Source organism: Lichenostomus cassidix, chromosome 1Aa (assembly GCF_008360975.1).
Source record: "Lichenostomus cassidix isolate B80296 chromosome 1Aa, HeHo_3.0, whole genome shotgun sequence".
Taxonomy (NCBI): Eukaryota; Metazoa; Chordata; class Aves; order Passeriformes; family Meliphagidae; genus Lichenostomus; species Lichenostomus cassidix.
In genome coordinates, this window is record NC_139480.1 from 49,602,296 (window position 1) to 49,624,356 (window position 22,061).

The 22,061-nt window shown below is 46.1% G+C and overlaps 3 protein-coding genes across 4 annotated transcripts; 2 read left to right on the top strand and 1 right to left on the bottom strand.

The window, feature by feature from the left end:
* Positions 1–1,733: 1,733 nt before the first annotated feature.
* Positions 1,734–5,875, bottom strand: MPST (mercaptopyruvate sulfurtransferase). 2 transcript variants are annotated; one of them, XM_085048862.1, is made up of 4 exons: positions 5,842–5,875; positions 5,362–5,435; positions 3,313–3,965; positions 1,734–2,745 (listed from the first exon to the last, which is right to left on the bottom strand). In XM_085048862.1, exons 2-4 carry the CDS (start codon positions 5,400–5,402, stop codon positions 2,447–2,449), a joined length of 993 nt encoding a protein of 330 aa, XP_084904988.1. In that variant the 5' UTR covers positions 5,403–5,435; positions 5,842–5,875; the 3' UTR covers positions 1,734–2,446. The 2 variants fall into 2 exon arrangements, with proteins under 2 accessions (XP_084904988.1, XP_084904989.1); XM_085048863.1 differs by lacking the exons at positions 5,362–5,435; positions 5,842–5,875 and adding an exon at positions 4,442–4,530.
* LOC146443802 (thiosulfate sulfurtransferase) lies at positions 4,550–12,844 on the top strand. The gene is made up of 2 exons (XM_085048866.1): positions 4,550–5,229; positions 12,361–12,844. Exons 1-2 carry the CDS (start codon positions 4,644–4,646, stop codon positions 12,657–12,659), a joined length of 885 nt encoding a protein of 294 aa, XP_084904992.1. The 5' UTR covers positions 4,550–4,643; the 3' UTR covers positions 12,660–12,844.
* A 718-nt stretch (positions 12,845–13,562) lies between these two features.
* CIMIP4 (ciliary microtubule inner protein 4) lies at positions 13,563–17,149 on the top strand. Its single transcript, XM_085048870.1, has 4 exons — positions 13,563–13,668; positions 15,382–15,529; positions 16,692–16,802; positions 17,013–17,149. Exons 1-4 carry the CDS (start codon positions 13,660–13,662, stop codon positions 17,078–17,080), a joined length of 336 nt encoding a protein of 111 aa, XP_084904996.1. The 5' UTR covers positions 13,563–13,659; the 3' UTR covers positions 17,081–17,149.
* The last annotated feature ends 4,912 nt before the right edge of the window (positions 17,150–22,061 follow it).

Genomic DNA, 22,061 nt, shown 5'->3' on the forward strand with positions numbered 1-22,061 from the left:
ACAATGTTCTCAGCGCTCATGAGAACAGATCTCAACTTAAAGGAGGGAGAACATCAGAAGACACTCTTGGATAGATTTTTGATACATGATATAAAAGAGCATACCCCAGAAAAACAAAGTATCTTGCTGTGGGAAAGAAGTTCTCAGTTTCTCCTCTGTGGAGAAATCAAGGCAAAGCTAAGCATCTGGTAAAAGATTTGCCAAAAGCAGGGAAGAATCGCTGAGATTTTGTAGAGGAAAATTCAGCCTGGAGAAGGGCAGTTGAGTACTGCCAAGCTTGGCATAATTACCAGAGAGAGGGAAGGGCCCTGCTAGATGTCATCAAGCCACAGGGGCAAAATGTAAAGCAAGGGAAAAGGGAAATTTTGCACTTAGTTTTCAATCTGCAGGTGCAAAATTGGCACAGACCAATATGCTGTGCCACACACCTGCCTGCAACACACAGGACAGAGAAAAGCAGTTTGGTCTCAATAGGAAGCACAGAGATTCCCACTGACCCCAAGGACTGCTGGGTCAGTGGCACAAAAAAAAAGAATCACAGTGCTTGAGCTGCATGGCCAAACATCCTGGAAGGACAAGCAAAAGCAAGCTCCCTGCATCTATGGCAAATCAGTCTGAAACAGTATGTCAATTTCCTCTAATAACTAAAATTTCCTGGAGAAGCAGAGCAGGCAAAAGCACCTGTCTGGCCACATAATCATAAAAGCAGCCTCATTGTGTACTAAAGGGTCACTTGTTTCAGACCCCTGTCCACTCTGTATCCTCAGCACTTGCTGCAATGCCAGCCCTAAGTCCTCAAAGAGCTGGGTTGTCAGCCTGAATCCAAGCAGGGAAATTGCAGGCTGTCAGTCACTGGTGGTCAGGCAGAATGTGTGAGTGGGGAGGACTGAGGAAGAATTAAACTGGAGACTGAAACTCCAGCTCCCCAGGGTGAGCAGCTCCTGGTGCTCACCCCAGGAGGTGAGCAGAAATAGAGCTTGCATGCATGCGAACCAAGGCCAAGAAGAAGCAGCCAAGAGAGGTCAAAGGAAATGCAAAAAATAAACACTCAGCAATAGGGAAGAATCCAGTCCTTGCAGCCAAACCTGTCACAATAAGCATACACTGCATTCCCTAGAAAGGGCAACCCCATCATTCCATGTCTACAGGTACCTGTTGCTGCAAGCCCAAGACAGAACCTGTCTCATTAACTTTTAGGTTACCATTAAGCCAGAAGAGATGCAGGCTTTTTTGTGGGAGGGTTCTGTGGGTTTTTTGTTTAGTTTTGGGCATTTTTTGTAGAGGAGAAAATCCTAGAGAGAACAAATGCTTGAACATTATCAGGGATACCTGGTGTGCTTTCAATTTTCAGATATAAAAGAGAAAGGTTTTGGGGAAAAATAGGTGCTAGTGTGGGCTATTCCTCTGTAGGTCTCAGTTCTGCTAAGTTTTTAGGGGAAGGTTACATGGCAAGTCTCATGGAAAGAATGAAAATACCCACACAGTCCATTTCACAACATGTGACTTTTAGGCCAAAAAGCAAATGGACAAGGACCAAAAGGAAGAAGATGGTATAGAGACCCAAGAGAGAGGCATGCCATTGTCTTTCCAGGGTCAAAGAGGTCGTTGAGGATAAGAGGTGTGATTCTACCCATGGAGAGGAGGAAATACCTCATTTGAATCTCACTGTGGACAAAGTGATTCCATAAAAACAGAATTCCTGAAAAGGATTCACCCAAGAAAAGTCACGTAAGTTCCATTCAGCAGAGAGACCTTGAAACATGTTTATTTACATTCTTTAAATCCCAGAATCTTTTCTCTTTCTCAAGGGAGATTTTAGACCATGGAGCTACAAGGCTGGCTAAGTACATACTGCAGTTAGAGGCCACGTACAAGAAGAAATACAAATCAAGTCTCTAGCCTGAGTGCCAACCTGGAAGCCATATTTGCTCCTTTAACAGCCCTGTCTTTCCACAAAATTTTGCACTTTAAATGGCCATAAAGTGCATGGGTGGGACAGAGGCAGAGAGCAGGATTATGAGGCACAGTTATGTAAATATGATCATCCTGTGAATGAGCATGATTGAAAGTTCTGAATCAGGAGCTTTGCTTAACTCGATTAATTCCCCATGCTGGCAGCAGCACTCTCTGCCATCCATCCGATACGGTGAAACGATCACAGAATCACAGAATGGCTGAGGTTGGAAGTGACCTTGGAAGGACATCTGTTCCACCCTATCTGCTCAAGCAGGGTCACCTAGAGCTGGCTGCCCAGATCTGCTGTCATCTTTACCCTCCTAAGCAGCAGCAGCAGCAGGGTAAGGAGAAAGTGCCAAAGCACCATGTGCACATAATTGTTATCCAATGCCTTCACCTCAAGACACTTAACCAGGAGTGCTAAACCCAATCTTTTCCAAATCCTGTTTCAAGGCAAACTACCTGTACAGTTGGGAGACAATGCAGCTCATTACACTGTTTTCCCCTTTCCCTCAGAAATAATATTTTCAGGCTGTGCCCGCATGTACCATTCCACCCAGGCCCCGTCGTACACGGCGACGTCTGGCTTGCCACAGAGGTAAGCTCCCAGAGCCACGTGGCAGGCAGTGACCCCAGAGCCACACGTGGCTACCACTGGCTTTAAGAGGTCCACCTTCTTGTCCTGGAACAGAGTGCGGATCTGCTCAGGGGTCTTCTCTAAGCCAGACTCTGTGAGGAAATCAGTGAAGGGGATGCTTGTTGACCCAGGGACATGACCAGGCTCAATTCCTAAAGGAAAAACAATACAGATAGGAATTAAAGTCTATTGTCTGAGACAAATCTATTGCAAAACCTGTTCTGTTTCACTGGGAAGAATATTTATTGCTTAGTGTATTTTGTTAAAACAAATGCATTTTTTGTTACACTTTGCTTTACTAGATTACTGATTACTCAGGAAGGATGGCTCTATGTGAAACCTTCATGTTACCACATGGACACAACCCTGTCAAGTACCATTCTTTCTTCCAGTTCTCTCCTCATCAGAGCCACCCACACTGATGAAGCACCTCCACGGCCTGTTCAGAGGGGAAGAGTAGCACCAATACTTGAAGAGGCCACTGAGTATCTTTGGAGTGTATCAAAAGCAGTGTTCCTCACCCCAGCCCCTCTTGAAGGAGAAAAGATACATTGCTTCCCCACCGCTGAATTCTCAAAGAGTAGCACTCACTAGTCAAAAGGAGAGGAGGACAGGTGGACACACTGCCTCAAGTCCCATCCCATAAAAGACAGCCAAAGTGATGGGCACCTTAAATTAAGCCCCTCTTTATAATGCCAATGTCTCAGAAGGCACATTACCATCTCGGGGCTCTGGCTCTACTCCCCGGAACCGTCCTGCAGCGCGGGCATCCACTAGTTGGAAGTGACGGGAATCCAAGTTATCTAAGACATCCTCATATGTTTTCACCAGGGACTTGTCCAAGGTGGCATGGAACTCAGATGGAGCTACCTGGGTCTTCCCAGAGCTCAGTGCATTCCCCTCTCGCTGCCAGTTCTTCAGGCCGCCATCCAGAAGGGAGACAGCTTCGTGTCCAAAGACCCGGAACATCCACCATACCCGGGGCGCAGAGAAGAGCCCTTGGTCGCTGCCATCGTACACCACAACATGGGAATCATTCCCCACACCCAGCTTCCCCACATACTCAGCAAAGTCATTAGCCTTGGGCAGCATATGATCATAAGGCGAGGTTCGGTCGCTGCACTGGTCAATGTCGAAGAAAACCGCACCAGGGATGTGGCGCTCCTCAAACTCCCGCTTCGGGTCACGCTTCATCTTCGGCAAATACCAGGATGCATCCACGATTCTCAAGGCCAGGCCAGCTTGCTGGGACTTGATGGCTTCTGAAAGCCATTTTGCAGACACCAGAGCTCGGTAGAGGAGTTGTTGCGACATCGCTCCCGAGTCCTGGCTGAGATTAGCCGACTTCTGGGTTCTGCCTGAGTCTGCCTGACTGCAGAAGGTAGAAAATCACACATTAGAGACTTTTCAAAAAAAAGAGCTTTCCAGCCTTTCAAAAAGCAACTGGGCAAAGACGCATTTTGGGACCCGTGTCTCCACTGAGGTGCTGGCTAAGCCTGCACTGAGGGGCTTGAAATGGTCCAGCCCTGAAAGCAGTTTGCCAGAGCTCATCCCAAGCAGTGTCCCGAGCGGGACAGTCAGGGCAGTGCTGCCCTGCGCCCAGCCCCACGCAGCCCACTGGCCGCTTGACCTCAGGGACCCCAGCCAGCACTGACAGCACTGACCACATTCCCAGCCGGAGGGGAGCGGGGCAGCCCCAGGGACCGAGCGCCCCGGGTGAGGCGCTGCCCCACGGCTCTGCCCGCCCCGGAGCACACCTGCAGCCGGGGCCTCACCGGGCCCCGCCGCCTCCCGCTGCGAGCCCCCCCGGCCCGGCGGGGCCGCGGTTCCCGCCGCTTCGCCCCGTACCTCCGCGCTGGGCCTCGGTGCCCGCCAGCCACGGCCGCCGCCGGAGGGCGGGAGCGCTCGCAGCGGGCCGGTCCCGGCCGTGCGGCCGCCTCCGTGCCGCCCCTCGGGCCGCGCCTCCCGCCGCCATTTCGCGTGTGGCGGGCCGTGCCGGGCTCGCTGTGTGGGGAGCGCGTCCCGCCGGCGCCCCCGGCGCTCCCCCGAGATGGCGCGGCAGGGCCTGAGCCGGGCGCTGGTGACGGCCGCCTGGCTGGCGGAGGCGGTGCGGGCCGGGCGGGTGGGCGCCGGCCTGCGGGTGCTGGACGCCTCCTGGTACCCCCCCAAGGAGCGGAACGCCCGGCAGGAGTTCAGGGAGAGGCACATCCCCGGCGCGTCGTTCTTCGACATCGAGGAGTGCCGGGACAAGTCCTCCCCCTACGACTTCATGCTGCCCAGCGAGTCGCACTTCGCCGACTACGTGGGCGGGCTGGGGGTCAGCAATGACACCCACGTGGTGGTGTACGACGGGGACGAGGTGGGCACCTTCTACGCGCCCCGCGCCTGGTGGATGTTCCGGGCCTTTGGGCACAAGGAGGTCTCCGTGCTGAACGGTGGCTTCAAGAACTGGCTGAAGGAGGGGCACCCCGTCACGGCGGAGGTCACCCAGCCCACCCCGGCTGTCTTTAAGGCCAGGCTGAACAGGGCCCTGGTGAAGACTTTTGAGGAGATGGTACAGAACGTGGTGTCCCTAAAGTTCCAGGTGGTGGATTCCCGCCCTGAGGGCCGGTTTCGGGGGACCGAGCTGGACCAAGGTAACGGAGGTGGGGCTGGCACCTGCCCCAGAACGGGATCAATGTCAATACTAGACTGGGAGTAAGAGCTGCTGGCAGCCGTCAAACAGATTTTCCTAATGCACAGACATGTCTCAGCCTGACTTGATTTACCTTACAGGATCCACAGTTGCGCGTTGAGATCCCTGTGCCATCCCAGAATGCTTTTGTTGCAGTTGGCTATAAAGCTGCAGGAGGAAATAGCAGAAAAGGGCTGCAGTCATTTGGTTCCAGGATCTCCCATCCCACACCCTGCAGAAGTTTATCAAAATGCAAACATGGGAGGTGAGAGCTCCCAGGGGTTTGTTCAAGGTCCTATCTAAAACCAGCAGACACACACAAACTATCAGTATTCATACAGGCACCTCTCACCATAATGAGTGCACCAGCAAATGCCAAGGTTTTAGGTAATAGAGTAACCCAAGGGACATTCTCCTTATCGCTCTGATTCCCAGCAAATAGAGAATTTGCTTGAGCTGATCTTTGTTCTTTTGCTTATGTAAGAAAAGCCTGAAGCCTGTACTGAATGTATGGGGTGTAAGCCTCTCTCTTTTGGATGCCCCAAGTTACAGGAACAAAAAGTGATTTTGTTACCTCGGTTAAACACTGGACACACAAGCAGCAGGGGTGGGAGAAGTCCTGTGCAGTGGGGACAACAGGTAGAGCAGTGTGCCTGGAATGAAATTGAAGTTGGTTAAAGGAGGCCCTTACTGTGTAATTTAAGCCTTGGTATATCCCAGAATAACCTCCCCTCTGAAAGGGCATAGAGGAAACTTTCCTGACTGACCATTCAGGAGGCACTCTGGCAATCACACTCCCACCACCAGGCTTCAAGTGCTGGGACCAAAGCCCCTTCTCAGCAGGCAGCTCCACTGAGCTGATGGATGCCCCACTTGACTCCCTACACACCCCACACACAGAGTCAGACCAAGTTTCCTTACCGTCTCGAGCCTGGGCCTCCCTTAGCAGAGCCTCAAAAGTCTGGTTCCTTAAAGCAATTTATTCACAGCGCAATAACACAGAAACAGCTTGAGCTGGTGCCTTGGAGGAGGGACCTGAACAAAGGAAGCACTGAACTTTTACGCCCTCCTAGTCTTAAGTGTGACAAAGTCCTGGCTCTTCCAGCTGAGTCCTCAATTCCTGCTGTGTCTCTGTCCGGTCACCTGGCTGGGCCACAGGACCTGTGCCCTCTGTTGTGCAAAGGGTCAGTGCCAGTTCCTGGCCTCTTGCCTGGAGCTCTCACCACCCAGAGCTCAACCTGCAGCTCACACTGCAGCTGCACACCAAGCTACCTGCACTGAATGTATTCTTCAACAAGGGAGTCACAGAAATGGTTGGAAAAGAAAGCCAGAGCTTCTAGAAGAAAGCACAGAAATGCTCAGCAGTATCTGTAGGTCTGAGCAGAGCCCACGCTGCTGGAACATGCAGCAGGCTGTGGTCCCCTGGCAGTGCTGCACAGCTGCCCCATAGGTTGTTGCCATTCTGTTCTGGCTGCTCCCTTGTGTGTGTGCTGCTGTACAGCTAGTTAATGTGACACCATGTCCTGAAGTACATTCCTGCATCCAAACTTCAGAGTATCTGGCTGTAAATTACTCTTTACATGTGGGTGGCACAGTGTCTACAGTGAGCCCCCCCCAATATGCTTGACATGTGCAAAAACCATGTGGAAGGTGAGAAGGGTAATGGGAGTGATGGAGGAGACTGTGGCAGGGGAAAAGGAAAGTTAGGCTTATCATTCATTCCATTTCTTCTCCTAGACAGCCCATCAACGTGAAGGCTGAATTTTAACCTCAAGATGTGACTAAAATGCTCCTTGTTGAGAGCTGGTGGATTTTGCATTCCTTCCCAAGGTGAGGGTTGTCACCAGGTGACAAATACCACAGCCCCAACAGCATCTTCAAATTTTTCCTTTGAAATGAGTCAGCATGGAACAGCTTATTTGTGGTGGTCCAGTTTTGCTTCTCACAGCAGATCCAGCAGGATAAGCACTCCAGCTGCAGCTGCTCGTTCCACAGGAGCTTGACAGCTTTCTGAACCAAGCTAGCCAGTATCAGCACATCAGCCAGCAGTGGGTAAAAGACAGTGCTTACACCTAAAAGAACAGTTTGAAATCAATGCTGATTAATTGCAGGGGTCATCCTATCAGGGAGGATGCAATTTAGAGAAGACTAATGGTCTTTAGGTTAAGGAACTTGCTGCCTTCTCAGGTGATTTCAGTTTAATTATTGCTTCAGTTCTTGACTTCCTAATTAAGTCAATTAATCTCTTCTGTTCTATGAACTCCATCTCTAGAAGAGGCTAATTGCAGCTGACTCTTTTGCCTCTTCAGTTTTTCAGTTCATTGTGGTAAGAATTAATTGTCCCCATTTTATTTTTATCCTTGCTGGGATTTAGACCTCTGTACCAGTTAAGATAAGCCATAATACAGGACTAATTTTTACCTGCTGGAAGAGGTTTACTGAAGCTGCCAGAGCGGAGAAAAATGGACATTTCTATAAGCCAGGTCTCATAGGTCTTAAATGCAGGTATTACTTTGGATGAAAAGCTTGGATGTTCATGCAGAGTGTGCAGCATAAGCCTGACAGATGTGCAGCCCTGACCTATGCACCAGCTAGTTTGAGGTGCCCCTGCACAGTGCTGTGTTTCTGCAGGAACAAGCAGTCCAGGGGCTGATGATAAAAATAATTACATGATGGTTGCCAGTGCTGACCCTCTCTGAGTGCTGGGCACTGAAGACTGATGAACAAGAATTATAGTTAACCAAATGCATACAGAAAAGTTGTGAATTTCTGAATTCTTTTGCAGACATCTGAGAAAAGAGGGGCAAGTTGCCAGGCAAGAAGTCCATCATGTAAAAAAGAAAGCAAACTCAAAATCATTTCATGAACTTACAGGTATTTTTCTTCTCATTCTCAGCCCTGAAATAGTCCTTGTCTCCCTTCTGCATACAGAACTCTTCAGAATTTGCCCATTTTCCCAGCTCTCAGTCCTGCTGGCCCAAGCATAGAGCTTTTGCTCATCTTGAATGTTCAGTGGGAATGAGAATGAAATGTACATTTTTCTTCCTTCTCTCCTCCGAGAGGATTCTGCAGCTGGCAGTGGACTGGCTTTGCTTTGACCCTGTAGTAATACTTGAGGCACAGCAATGGAGAGTGAGAGACTTTATCAAAGTCTGTTTCAACCCACAGGAACCTACAAGGACTTTCAGGGAGCTGGCCAGGACCAAGCCTAAATTGTTCCTTACAATGTGTTCATGGTAGGTTAGACAAGATCAGTAATTGTCCCTTCCAAGACATGCCATTTGAATGGAAGAGAGAGATAAACAAGGAGGCAACAGAGGAGGCATTTTGAAAAGAACTATCTGCAGCCAGCACACTCCAAAGCCACAGGGAGTTAAATATGGGCAGAGCAAATCTTTTATCTTTTTGACATTAAGAAATTCCATCTGGAGCTTTCATCGCAAAGGGAAGGCCAGAGAGGAGGGGCTGTGGTCTTAGATAAATAGCCAACAATAAAAACAATATGTAAGCAGAGAATCTAACAGATGTGGAAAATGGGATTAAGTAGTGAAGAAGATAACATATTACAGGTTATAAATTGTGAGGAAGGATTGCCAGACACCAAGCTGAGTGAGACTTGGCAAAAGGAATTAAAACAAATAACAAAAACTTCTGGAACAAAGTGAATAAAAAGAGAACAAGGAGAGAAAGAATAAATAAGGTTGCTGTGCGGTTAGCAGGGGTTCCAGGTGGAAGATTATTTGTGTATGGTCTCAGAATTATACTGAGCCTTGAGTCTGTGCTACCATGTTTTCTTCTCTCCTAAGGATAAGTCTGCAGAACAGGGAGAGGGCTAACCAAAAGATATCCCTATACTCAAATTTGTGAGGCAGATGATCTCTATCCCAAGTATGTGTCAAAAATCAATCACATGACACTGCAACTTCATGAGGCAAGAATTTGATAAATTTAATCAGAGCATGATTCTGTGGGACACAAACAATTGCAAAGTTTATATTTAGAATACGGGGTACAGCACAACCTAGGCAGCTGTTGCTCTTCTAACACGAATAGACTGTGAGGCTTTCAAAAAACTCTACAAGAAAAAGTATTTTAAATGAAGGCAAAATTAAGTAAAATATGTTGGTAGATTTGCACTGCAGCCAAGGCTTTATTTCCTTGCCAGCAGAATTGTTTGGCCAGATAAGAGAAATGGGAACATGCATGTCTGGAAGTTATGTCTGATCTTTTCTTTGGGCCATTGGAAGCACCTACAAGGTAGAGGTGTGCCATTTGGACTTCATTAATACTTTGGACATAACATTAGAGGGACATTCATTAGCTCAATATGAGGAAAGGTCAAATAGCACAAGTACTGTAAGATTTTTAAAAATTGACTGCAAAGGAGATATGTGAGATAAGAATGGCTTGTACTGAAAGAAGATGTGTGGGGCTGGAAGTTGCCAGCATGGTCCCATCATTATGCTTCTGCGGTTTGTTTCATATTTTTGTGAATCATTGAGGCATTGAAAATAGCTGCTACTGAAATGTGCTGCTGGCACAGCCGTGGGAAGGTCTAAGTGATCATATGAGGATCATTATGTGAGGTGCCACCTGCAGATGTAGGAGTGACAGGAAGTATAACATTACAGAGAGCAAACTCGAATGCTTAGTAGCCCAAAACACTTGTGTTTCTCCTACAAGCTGATGACCTATGTTTGGAAGCAATAGAAGAGGATAAACTGGGATGATTTAGTTGGGTGCAAGAACCTCAGATGTATCCTCTCCCCTGTTCAGATCCCAGCTGCATCTAGCCTTGCCTTCCAGTCCTATGTTTCTCTGCTCTTGACCTAGCAGAGAGAGATAATAAAGCTTTCTCAGCCACTCAAGAGCACTTCTTAGGCAGTCCAAGGGGTTGTGGTTGTGCAGTTTCAGCTCTTTCTCTCAGCTGAACACCCACATATGTGAATAAATGCAGTTCCTACAGAATTCCCCATCTTTCACCCACAGAGTGCAAGCACTGGTCTCTTGACTCCTACAGACTTTTAAATCTCTGGAGCAAGAAAGTCTCACTATAGATCAAGGTCAAAACTTCTCTAAAATGAGAGTGTTTTTTTTCTGATCTGCTCAGCTCCTACCTGAAGAGTTGTTTAAGGGTGGTGAGTTGTCAGGCAGTCTCCAGTAAGAGAGGGGTACAAACCTATTTTAAGGTGTGTGAACAGTCTAGAGAAGCAATAATGATCATGGTGCCTAGGACACCTAGGAACTGAATCAATGGCTCAGCAAGCTTCTTTGTGCCAGAGTTTCCTTCTAGTTCATCCTCCAGGACTTCCTGATCTCAGTACACTTCCCAGTGCCCTGTGATGGCTCACAGACTTGTCTGCATTGGGGTGATCATCAGTACTGTGGCAGAGCCTTGCAGAAATCCTTTCCTGAATAGCAAGGTCAAGACCATTTACTCTGTGGGAAAGTGGTAGCCTAACCCAGGCATGTAAGAGGCTCCCTGAGAACTCTATACAAGGTTTTCTCCATTTTTGCTTAATTTTTTATTTCCTCTCTGTCATACAGACACTATTGATGAGAGAGTTTTGCAGTTGTCTGTACTGAAGTGATGAACTGTTGTTTTCTGGAACTGGAAAAAAAGTGGTGAAAGCATCAGTCCAAAATGCTGCCTCTTTTCTTTTCCTTTTTAAATGTTAGTCCCTGCAGAAGTCAGCAGTTTTTCTCCCAACTTCTCTCAGTAATGCTAAACACTTCTGAAGGATTCATGAGGTGACTACTAGACAACTGTGCCGTATTTCTAAGGCACCCGGGGAGGATGAATCAAGAGACAAAGAGGGTCCATCTGGAACAGGGAGAGAACTTGTGAAGCTGACTCAGGGCAGCTTTTATTGTCTTTAGGCTCTGTCTTTGTCCAGCAGAGCAAAAATCCCCTTCAATACCCTGCCAAAATCATTTTCCCTTGTATCTCACCATGTCATGATACCAGTCTCAATAGTGATGGAACTGCAGTGTCATTATGATGTCTGATGTCAGTCTCTGACTGGGTATAGTTTAATCATTGGACTGTAACAAAGTCAGATGATTAAACTGCCCCAATCTCTCCCACCTGCCGAGACCGGTTACCCTAATGATTTGGGCAAGTGGAAAGCTGCCAGTAAAACAGATTACTATTCATGTGATTTTTTCAGGCTTATCTCATTAGAAGTTCAAACCTAGCAAGGAATCATTCTCAGAAATGCATTTTCAGTGCAATGCATAATATTTCTGGCTCCAATGAGGCTTGATCCAAAGCCTCTCAAAATCACTGGAAAAGCTTCCATTATTAAGCCTTAAGAGTTTGAATTTGAAGGGTGTGATGCCAACCTTGTCCATCATATTTTTGTGTGATGCCAACCTTACCCATCATAAAGACCTTGTTTTGAGATGCAATTTTAAACTTGCCTGGTCAGATACACCAGTAGAAAAACAGAACCCGTGTTGATTTCATCCGTGGAGTACATAAGAAGTGATACAAAATCTAAATTCTGACTTCTCTGACCCCATTGTCCCAGGATAGCTGCCTCAGCGGTAGTGCGGCTGACTTTAAGGTTGGTTTATGATTTCTATTATTTACTTTCCTGAAATATGATTTTAAGGTGATGGAGGAATTAATTGTGAATGGATAACCACTTTCACAAATTCCACATACAGGCCACACTTCCTCATGAAAGCTCTGTCACTACACACCACTGGCATACTTGGGGAAGGCTGGAAATGCATTCTGATGCCTTTTTACAAAGGTGCCCCTAATGCCTGTGTTAGGGCCTTTTCTTTGGAAGTTCTTTGATTCCTGTCATGTCTAAGGCTTCTACAGATTTCCACATCTCATTGCTTTCAGTGAGGAAATAGTTTGCTAAATATTCTGGAAGTTTTGACTTCAGCAAAGTTGAATAATATTTGTCCTTTTTAGCCCAATACCACTTTGCATCTTCATCATCAAGTGGAACAAATGAGTCTTTTGGAGGGAGTGAGATTATCTGCAGTGATGTCTCTAATGTCTCTTGTGGGTGTCTTCCATCCCCCACATTAACGTGTCCATGCTCATGTTTCCTTTTCTGGTTCACTCCTGCAGGGTTGGAATCCGGCCACATCCCTGGCGCTGTGAACATACCCTTCCACTCATTCCTCTCAGAAACAGGCCACGAGAAGAGCATCGAGGAGATCCAGGAAATATTCCGTGCCAAGAAAGTGGATCTCTCCAAGCCTCTGACGGCCACGTGCCGCAAGGGTGTCACGGCGTGTCAGATCGCGCTGGCAGCCTTCCTGTGCGGCAAGCGCGATGTGGCTGTGTACGATGGCTCCTGGTCCGAGTGGTTCCACAGAGCCCCACCACACTACAAGGTCTCCGAGGCGAAGCGCAGCAAGGCCTAGAGGGAGAGCTGTGTCTGGGGCAACAGGGTGTAGTTGTCTCCAGCTCAGGGTGAAGCAAAAGGGAGGAGGTGGAAGTAAAGGAAACGGCTGGTTTATGTTTTGTCGATTTTTCTAAGAATGATCATTCGGTTTCTGTTTAACTTTTGATTTTTGGAAATTAATAAAGTCTTAGATGATGCACCTGAGAGTATTTCTAATTCTTCTCTGTTACCTGCGACCTGCTTGTGTTGGGTGGGAAAAACAACTCTGCAGCATGAAAGAAAGTTACACTCTGTGCCTGAATACCTGCAGAAACTCCAGTGGCCTGGAGTGAGAGATCGGGAGCAGAATGAATGAAAAGTCCAATGCTGAAATACAGCACTGGGTACTGGACATGGGAGGCCCAAGCTGTGGTTCTGTCATTGACTGTAAATCTTCTTGTCAGGCCACCATCTTCTCATTTCCAATGTGGAAAATGGGGGTACCTTCCATATGGCAGCTGGGCCCAACCCACAGGGACGTGTGTTGCCTCCAGGTAAAGGACATCAAAAAGAAATGTACAGTGTCAGCTGCCACAGCCCACTGATTATTACCCTTCACTAGGGCTCCAGGTAGGCAGCAACAAGGTCCCAACAAGAAGGCTGAGGGTCAGTGAGCTCATGTGAAGCATTTGGAGATGTTAAAAGATCCAGTTCTGCTGAAATACAGTCTTGTTGATTGTTGTGACTGTGTCAGGAAAGTCTCCAAGAAATGCTGTGTGTATGATGAGAACTTCTGGGCACAGCTATTTCATGAGACATGAGCCTTTTACTCTGCTCCTGGTTTATTTTTTCAGTCAGCAAGGATAACTCTTCTCTACACCATGTTGAGTTCTGTTTGCCGTGGATCTGGAGCCCACAGCTCATAGAGGGAGGGAGCCTTGTTCCCTAGCAACCATCTCTACTCTTCAGCCTTCATCCCACCTCCATACCTGGACTTCAGCAGGACCTGCCTGCTTGTATGGATCACCACACCAGGGATCATGGACCAGGTGAGAGAGGTAGTTATGGAAGAAGCTTTGCCTTTAGGTACATCATGGCTCTTTGGATTTCTTTTCATTAAAAAAAAAAAGAAAAAGAGAAATGTAATTTTCACATCCATTGGGCTTCTCAAGTCTGGAAAGTCACTGAAACCTCCTCATACTTTGGAGACCCAGTCTAATGTGGCATATCTATGAGACCACTCTTGGCCACATCTGGCGGCTGCTGAGAATGGCCAGTTCCCACACCTGTGTGAGGAGGTTTTCTGCCTGGCAAAAACAGCTCCCTCTTTCCTCCAAGGCTGTATGTCAGGAAAGTCAGCATGTGAGGCTATGCTAAACATTTTGTCAAGAGAGAAAGATCAAAATTAATCCTTTTTAGCTCTTTGATCAAGATACATCTTTTCATATTGGTTGCCTATTGTCTCTTGCAGAACTGCATAGCGAGGGAATAAGTAGACATAATTCTGTGGTTTCCGTTATCCAAGAGGATGGTAAAATGGCCTTAAAGTCCTTCTTGGCCTCAAGATGTAGGATTCTCTGAGTAGTGCTTTGACTTTGGACCTTCAAGGTCAAAAGTAAAATGAATAATAACAATCACATACAATTGCAATATTTATATAGGATCAGTGACAGCAACATCATATACAGTTACAAAGTAGAAAGTAGGAACAGTTGCAGGCTTTGGTGTCATTTTGTCCAAGAGGAACTGGAGAAAAGGAAGTTATTGATGAATGGGATTTGGGAAATGAGCACATGGCCTCATTACACAGAAATTCTGCTATGTTGGAAGAAATGGGAGAGGAGGAATTTCTACATCAGCAGACTGGAAAGTTCTTCTCACTGAATGTAGTAATAATAACAAACAGACATGGTTTTGTTTTAAGTAGGAGGTGGGAGTTAGCAGAGCAGTTTATTTAGCAGCAGATTCCTGCACTTTGGTCATGTGTAACTGTATGGCTCTTCTTTAAAAAGAAAGAAGAGTGATAGAGAAAAGAAGCAGATCATTCCCTATGAGTCAGGACTGTCTTCCTTCCTCTCTTCATCTCTTGTCGCCCTGTTCTTTTTGTGAGAGGCTCTACAGAGCCTGCAGACTGACTCCTGGAGTCTGATCCAGTAACTTCAGCTTCAGGACCCCAATACTGTGTAAGACATGGTGCTGCAGAAAGCAGGCACAGTGTAAAACCAAGCTGCTGGTTCAAGTCAGCCCTGGTGGGGCACTAGGCTTCCTGCCCCATGGGCTGCCACCTTCCATTCCCACAACTGCCTCAAGAGCAGAAGGTAAACCCTGTGTCATGTCCTGAGCTAATCTACCGAATCCAAAGGTACATCCCTACCTGATCCAGATCCCATTTGTCCTGCTGCTAGTGCCAACAGGCTCACAGTTACCATATTCACCACCACGGGCCGTGGCTTCAGTTTTAACTTGTCACAGCCTTTGCATGGGCTAAAACTGTCAAGTCCCACTGGCATGAGGAACACACACAATAGGCAGGACATGACAGAGGGTTACACAGACATTCCCTCTGCAGGAAAGACACTTCTCATCCTAGCTGTCCCATGCAAGTGCAATGCCTACTGAAGCCACTGAGGAAGACTCAGGGCAGACCCAAGTCCCAGGGATTAGTCACAGCTCAAAGAGCTATGCAGGGGTGGAAATGCCAGGAGTTAGCTGCACTTAGGGAATGTGAAATGACAGAGTTTCCCTGTTGTTCTTGTTTTCAGAAATGCCAAGCTCAGGACAGTGCAGCATTAGAAATGGGACAGAAAGGACTCAGCGATGGTACTGAAATGAAAAAAGACTGGTCGGCCTTGGCATCTCTTTCAGATTACGACGAGCTGAGTTACGTCTTGAGGTCAAATTTCTGGCAAGGTGAGAATACACACCACCTATCCATGACCTTCAAAGCTGGTTCCATCTATGCTTTGCCAGTGCTCAGGACAGACACATTGCTGTGGGTAGAGATCTGAGTAGAGGTGGTATTCACTTTCCCCTCTTATTCCTTCTGTGCAGTCTCTGCTTTTCCAGGCTGTGGTACCTGAGGAACTGGAATCTAGACCCTCCCATTTTATGTATTCTATCCCTTTCTTTTCTTTCACTCTTTTTTTTTTTTTGTTCCAAGGTGTGAAAAGTGAATGTGAATCATAGCCCCTGTCCTCCTATTCAGAGCTGTCCAAATGGATGTCATTTGCAATTCAGTGTTCCCTGTCATCTCCAGTTGCTAGTTACCTCCAGTTCCAGTGCCAACATAATTTCCCTTCCAGACTTTTAGACATGTGGAGCTCTGAAATATCTTTCCCAAACCTCTGTTTCCAAGATTTCCCAGGATCCCTCCATCTAAACAAATATTGGAAACTGAGCATTCATCCAAGAAACTCTGAAATAATTGTCCCTGGTTCTAGTTTGTCACATACCAGCATAAGGCAGATTCCTTTTCCTTATACAGTATGTTCCATGGCAAGGCCTTGCTGGTTATTGAAGACTGGGCATTGTCCTGGGTTTTGTGTAGTCACACAGAAATGGGAGACATCTTTCCTCAGGGAGCTCAAAATCATTATTTAGCTGTGATTAAAAGGGAAGGTGAAGAGGAAAGGATTAAGAGATTAAAATAAAGCCCCCTCATAGCTAGAAGTCAAGAGGGGATAAAAAGACAAGTCACAGTTGGGAACACTTTGTTAAGCATTGTGGCAGAAAAGGAGATCAAGAAGGCCTGGCATGGTGAGATGGTGGGGGTTTTGTGGAGCTGTGCTGCTAGTAGCTGCTAGGAAGCTGCTCACATGGATGAGGAGATTCAACAGGAGTTAAGTAGGCACTTGACAAAAGAAAGGGCACTGGGATACAAATAAAGTTGATACCCTACAGCACCCTCTGTGTGCATTTCATATTTGAGGATGAAAAGCACATAAATTGGCAAACACAGGCAATATCCTGGGTGATGATGGAGCTATTGCTCACCATGCAGCCTCAAACCTGATCAAAGGTACTGCAGTAGGGTGATTTCTACATACAATTCCTCACTTGCTCTTCCTTGCAGGTGGCCCACTGAAGATTCAAAGCTTGACGAGAGATTCCTTCACTCCTGATATATTTGAGAGGAGAATCATAGATCGCAAGCATTGGCATGGAAGGACAATTAGTGAGCTAGGTATGACTTTGTCCAGGAAAAGGACATTGCTGAATTCCTCAGATGGGTGCTGCTTCTGCCAAAAATGAAGGGTGGATTTGGGCAAAGGCACGAGGGGACTAGAAACTGGCATTTTAACAAGAGAGAAGCTCTACAGCCAGAATAATCCTTGGGGTATTAATAGCACTAGGAGGGAGGCTGTAACTGAACTATGATTTGCCTTCTTTACAGGGAGATGGTATGAGAAATATTTCCTAGACCTTAACACAGCAAGAGCAATGAAGGAGAAATATGGTTGAAGATTGGAGTGCATTCAGCAACGACTCTTTTTCCTCCACCATTTAATAAACCTACCCGTGAAACCTGCACCCATTGCTTGCTAGCTGGCAGATTTGTTCCTGGTGCTTTCTCCCCTCTCTTTTAAAGTGGCTCTGGGGTGAGCAGTGCAAGATAAGTCTGAATATGAATACAAAAAAACCCCAAAACAACGCTTTGTTGGTCACTAGTACAGTGGGAATTATTAGTGTGTGAGGCACACACCCATGCAGAAGGATGTGGTGGTGAGAGAAGCCCACACAGAAATTCATCTACTCAGCATGTAATTTGGAGCAGGACCTGTGAGCAGTGTAAGAGGGCAGTGGTGGAAGAGGGGTGTGTGTGTGAGCAAACTCATGTTTGCCAGAAGATTCATGATACTTTGACAGCTACCCCAGCACACCAGAGAGTACAGAAGATGCACTGGGAACCAACCAGGGTTGTCCCAGCAGCAGAAAAGTGCAAAAGCAAATGGAAGTTCACTTGAGGATGCATCAGGCTGTTGACAAAAGCTCACACTATTTTCAGGCCAAGCCAGTGGAAAAAAAACAAACCACAGCATATTCCACTTAAAGGGAACAGTAAAGCTGCAAGAAGCCTCAGGACTTCTCCAATGCACAAATCACCCCCCAATGGGCATGTGCCCTTACTGAAGCTCTCACAAGCCCTACTTGTCCCCAACAGCCCTTTCCCTAGCTCAGAGGTGACTCTCACAGAGAAGCACATGCATCTGCCATCCAGTCTGTACAACCTAAAGTTCAAAAGTGTATGTGGACAGTAAGTAAGGACCACCCAAGGCTTGAATGGTGCAGGATATGAAGGGTCTTAGAGCTTCCTGATGTGTTTTTCTCTCAAATTTAATTGTCTTTATTTCAGGTTTCTGCCTTCCAGCTCCAAAGCGTAGCAATTTGGTGCAGCAATCACAAAGTACATTTCTGGGAATTGCGATGCCCTGATCTCCCCCATCTGGTCCTAAGCTTTCACCATTTTAGAAGATTGATGCTTTGCTCTGTGATATAAACTGTTTTGGGACAGAATTAGGATTGTTAGTTCACCATTGGCTGGTGATTAGATAACAGTATGCTGACTTTGTTAAAGTAGTGAAGGAGGTTAAAATTTAACTAATATGATAATCAAGTGATAATCATTTTCCACCACCAATAATTAACCATTTGGACTTCAGATATTTCCAGGCAGATGTCCAAGTCTTTCAAATTAAGGAGACCAGCCAAATTGCAGCTTGTAGAAACCTCCCTGTGGGTTTGCTTTGTACATCTGTACTAAGTGGCTGCTGTCTGAGCACACGCCACTCTGGCCTCTGCTGAGCAGCACAGCTCTGCAGGAACAGCCGGTTCTCTGCGCTGCATCCAGCACTGATGGCCAATATAACTCCAGGTACATCATGAACACTGTCTTCTGAGATCACTGCAGCTCCTAATCCAGAAAACATGGAGCTGAACAGAAATTGAGTGGTGGTGTTTGGTATACTGGAAGCAGGGAGTTCAGGGCACAGTCAGCTAATAGACAACACATAATGTGTGATGAATCCACACACAGATTTGCAAATCTGTTTCTACCAGACATTAAAAATGCCTATTAGCCATTGGAAATAGCCATTAGGGCAAGCAGGCAGACTGCAGGATTATAGTTTAGCTGGAAGCAAATGCCCTTTTGCTATCCATGAAGGGCTCATGAAGAGAGCAGATCAGAAGAGAAATGGACTGAAAGGTCCTGTTGGTGCATCACTGCACAAACTGTGGTGTTTGCTTCTTGCAGTGGAATGAAGTCACTGTGTTCACCATTTACAAAGGAAAATATTTTATAGGCATTTAAGTAGTATAAAATGCTTGGAATTGTATAATGCACTCAAATGTGTGACAGCTGTTTGATGACAAATGAACATACATGTGTCAATCCCCCTTCATCTTCTTTGCTTTGCCAAACAGTACAGCTCAGCCAGGGACAAACGCTTTCAGACAGGTGGCACATGAAAGCTGCAGAGATAACTCAGATTACAGCTTTCAGTGAGGCAGCACAGCTCCTGGGAGCAATCAATACCTGAAGTCTTTGAGTGCTGAACAGACTAATTTAGCCACAACCTTGGCAAGGAGCATTTTCCTGTGTGGCACTCTGTGTTGTACAGTGCTTTGGATATGCAAACATGCATATGGAAAGCCAGCTTTGGAACCTCCAGGTATCATGTCATATGCAGTTAGACAAGAACAGAGCTGAAATAAGTGCTCGTGCACACTGCAGCTGAAATCTCCCTCCTATCCATTCTTCAGCTCTCAATGGTTCATTCCTTCTTGCTTGTTTTGTGCTGGTGTTGACACTTCCCTGCCCACACTCTGAACTGAGTCAAATTGATAAACCAGCAGAAAATCAATACACAGAAGGTAAAAGAAACAAAAACAAAGCCAAAGCTAACAGGTTAACCAATTAAAATTTCTGAGCAGAGGACCTTGTTGCAGACAAGGCACTGAGTGATGGGATATGCAGATGCTGGGAAAGGGGAATAGAAAGAGAGTGGAGGTGGAAATGACCTTTCACTGCCTTTTTTTATGCAGCGAGAAATTAGTTTGCCTCCACTGTGTTATCTTGGAGGACTCAGTGCTTTGTAGCCCGTATTTAAGTGATTTTACAGGGTCTGATCATTGGGTGGCAGCTCTGAGCCAGTGTTTTTATCTGACGGGTCAGAAATTGGAAAAAATGTAGTTTTTCTCTGGTTTAGCTAAACCATTGGCTGAATTTGCTATTTAAGAACTGTTTAGGTCACCCATAAACAGTCAATGCTCTTGAAATATTGGTAATTAGACTACAACGATTTGAAGCAGAAGAGACCAGTTGCATCCCAGCTTCTGCAGCACTCTTCTCACAAATGTTTCTAGCAGAAATGGCTACTTCCCACTTCAGGTTTATGTATCACTGCAGTTTAGGTACAGGTCATTTTGCAGGATATCACTTTTAATAAAGATTTCCTATTTTCCAAATGATGTTTCATTTTTCTTTTCATTTAACCCTCTGACCTCTACCTATTTCATGCTATCCTGCACAATTCTGACCTTTGATATCTCCACTGTGAATGACTTTGAATGGCTCATATAAAGAGATGGTAACAACTGTAAGAACAGAAGACAGATACTGCAAAAACTCTTATTAGTCTTCAGCTGACTATTCGATTCAATCCTTTGTGCTCTAAAGCTTGCATGGAAGTAAAACTTAAATTCAGAGCTACATCTATCCTGAGGTAAGCCCAGTATTCCTAAAAGAATGGAGTACTTACTGCTGATCCTGCCTATAATGGGATAAAAGAGAAATCCAGCGCTGCTTGAAGTGACGAGAGATCACAACAAAAAGGGAGCAGGTGAATTGACTTCAGTGGATTTCGCTCTCAGGCACTGGGTTTAAAATACAATTGTGTCTTGCATTTGAAGGTATGTAAAACTCTTATCCATCAAGAGAGAATGGTGACTTGAAGGTTAGGAATTACCTGTGGTGTTCCACTTGATAGTGGTAGAGCAAAGGAGCCAAGGAGCAAGAAATGTAAAAAACAAACCCAAAACTCAAATGGTCTGTTCCTCAGGGTTCACTTTGTGTTTTGCTTGCCACAGACTCCTCTCTGACAGAGCCAAGGCTTTGTGGACTGAAGCTGGAGGAGCAGTGAGCTGGTGTCAGGGGTGGGATCACTGCACTTGGAAACAGCTCAAGAGGCTTAAGAACAACTCCTTACAGATGGAGAATAGGCTCTCTCAGCTTTGGGCAGAACAGGGGTGAGGGCTACATTGAAGAATATACAAGAAGGTTTTATTGCTGATTTTAGTGAACAGGCCTACCAACTTTTATGCTGAGTTGCCATTTTGTCCCTCTTAATAACATTCCTTTTCTTTTAAACCCTTGGATTCATTGCTTCTGAGCAGTAAAACTGATTATCCAAGCTCATTGTGTGCCCAAGTGAAATAATTTTCTTTTCCTATAACCTGCGAGCCTTGAACTGAAATTGATTAACTATTTTTAGAAAGAAGCTCTAGCTAAATGTGACTTCTTCCCCTGCGAATCACACCTATCAGGGGAGTGCAAAACAAGCCTATCTAAATGCAGGTGCCTAGGAATTATGGCCTGTCCTTTTTACCAAATACATTAATATAACTAAGAAAGGGGTGAGGTTGTTTGAGATCTTTCACTGTGTTGGACTAGAAGCTGGAGAGGAGAGGTAGCATTTGTGGAAAGAAAATGGGATAACAATGGTGTTATTTTCCCAGTTTTTTGGTTTGGTTATCTAAGACCTCTGCAACTCCAACAGGCTTTTCTGAATCTTAAGGCTGGCTACTTTCCTTTTCCAACAGCTTTCTTTAGGGTTCTGAAGGCCCACAAATTGTCTTCCTTGGCACTACTGGATGAAGAAAGCACTTGGCTGCCACTAACATCTCTCTAGCTGGCAGCTCTCTAAGGTGCCAACTGCATACAGACAGGAGATGACCTAATGGGGTACACTGTCTTCCAGGAAGCTAGAAGGAACCTCTGGCCACATCTCTTGTACATTCCTCAGAAGCTGCAAGCCTCAGACTTTTCTGTGCCACAGGAAGAGGTCAACTGTTTACTGCCAACTACAAGTATTCCCGTTCCAAGATATGAAAGAACAATTCAGCTTTTGAGAAAAATCTCTGTTTTTCCTGTAAATAAAACAGGGGCAGGGACCATTCTCTGGCTCTCAGGTCTGCTGGCACAGACTGGCTGCATTTGCAGACTTGCTGGTCTCCAGACTGGCTGCATTTGCAGACTTGCTGGTCTCCTTGGTCTCCCACAGAGCCCCTGCAGTCTAAAACACAGCTAAAGTTCTGTGTCTCTTTTTTTTCAGTTCAAAGTGCACGACACACTGTGTTACAGCTGTACTCAGAGTTACAAAGGATGTGCTTTGCACAGCCTGGGTGCAAAGCCTGCTGGAATACTGCTGAAGGACACTGGATA

Coding starts and splice junctions, on each gene's coding strand:
- CIMIP4 (XM_085048870.1), top strand. Junction 15,530..16,691: donor GAGGTCAAATTTCTGGCAAG/GTGAGAATACAC, acceptor TCTTCCTTGCAG/GTGGCCCACTGAAGATTCAA. Junction 16,803..17,012: donor AAGGACAATTAGTGAGCTAG/GTATGACTTTGT, acceptor CCTTCTTTACAG/GGAGATGGTATGAGAAATAT.
- MPST (XM_085048862.1), bottom strand. CDS start 5,402: ATGGCACAGGGATCTCAACGCGCAACTGTGGATCCTGTAAG. Junction 3,966..5,361: donor GCAACTGTGGATCCTGTAAG/GTAAATCAAGTC, acceptor TACCTTCTGCAG/TCAGGCAGACTCAGGCAGAA. Junction 2,746..3,312: donor AGAGCCAGAGCCCCGAGATG/GTAATGTGCCTT, acceptor TTTTTCCTTTAG/GAATTGAGCCTGGTCATGTC.
- LOC146443802 (XM_085048866.1), top strand. CDS start 4,644: ATGGCGCGGCAGGGCCTGAGCCGGGCGCTGGTGACGGCCGCCTGGCTG. Junction 5,230..12,360: donor GGGGACCGAGCTGGACCAAG/GTAACGGAGGTG, acceptor TCACTCCTGCAG/GGTTGGAATCCGGCCACATC.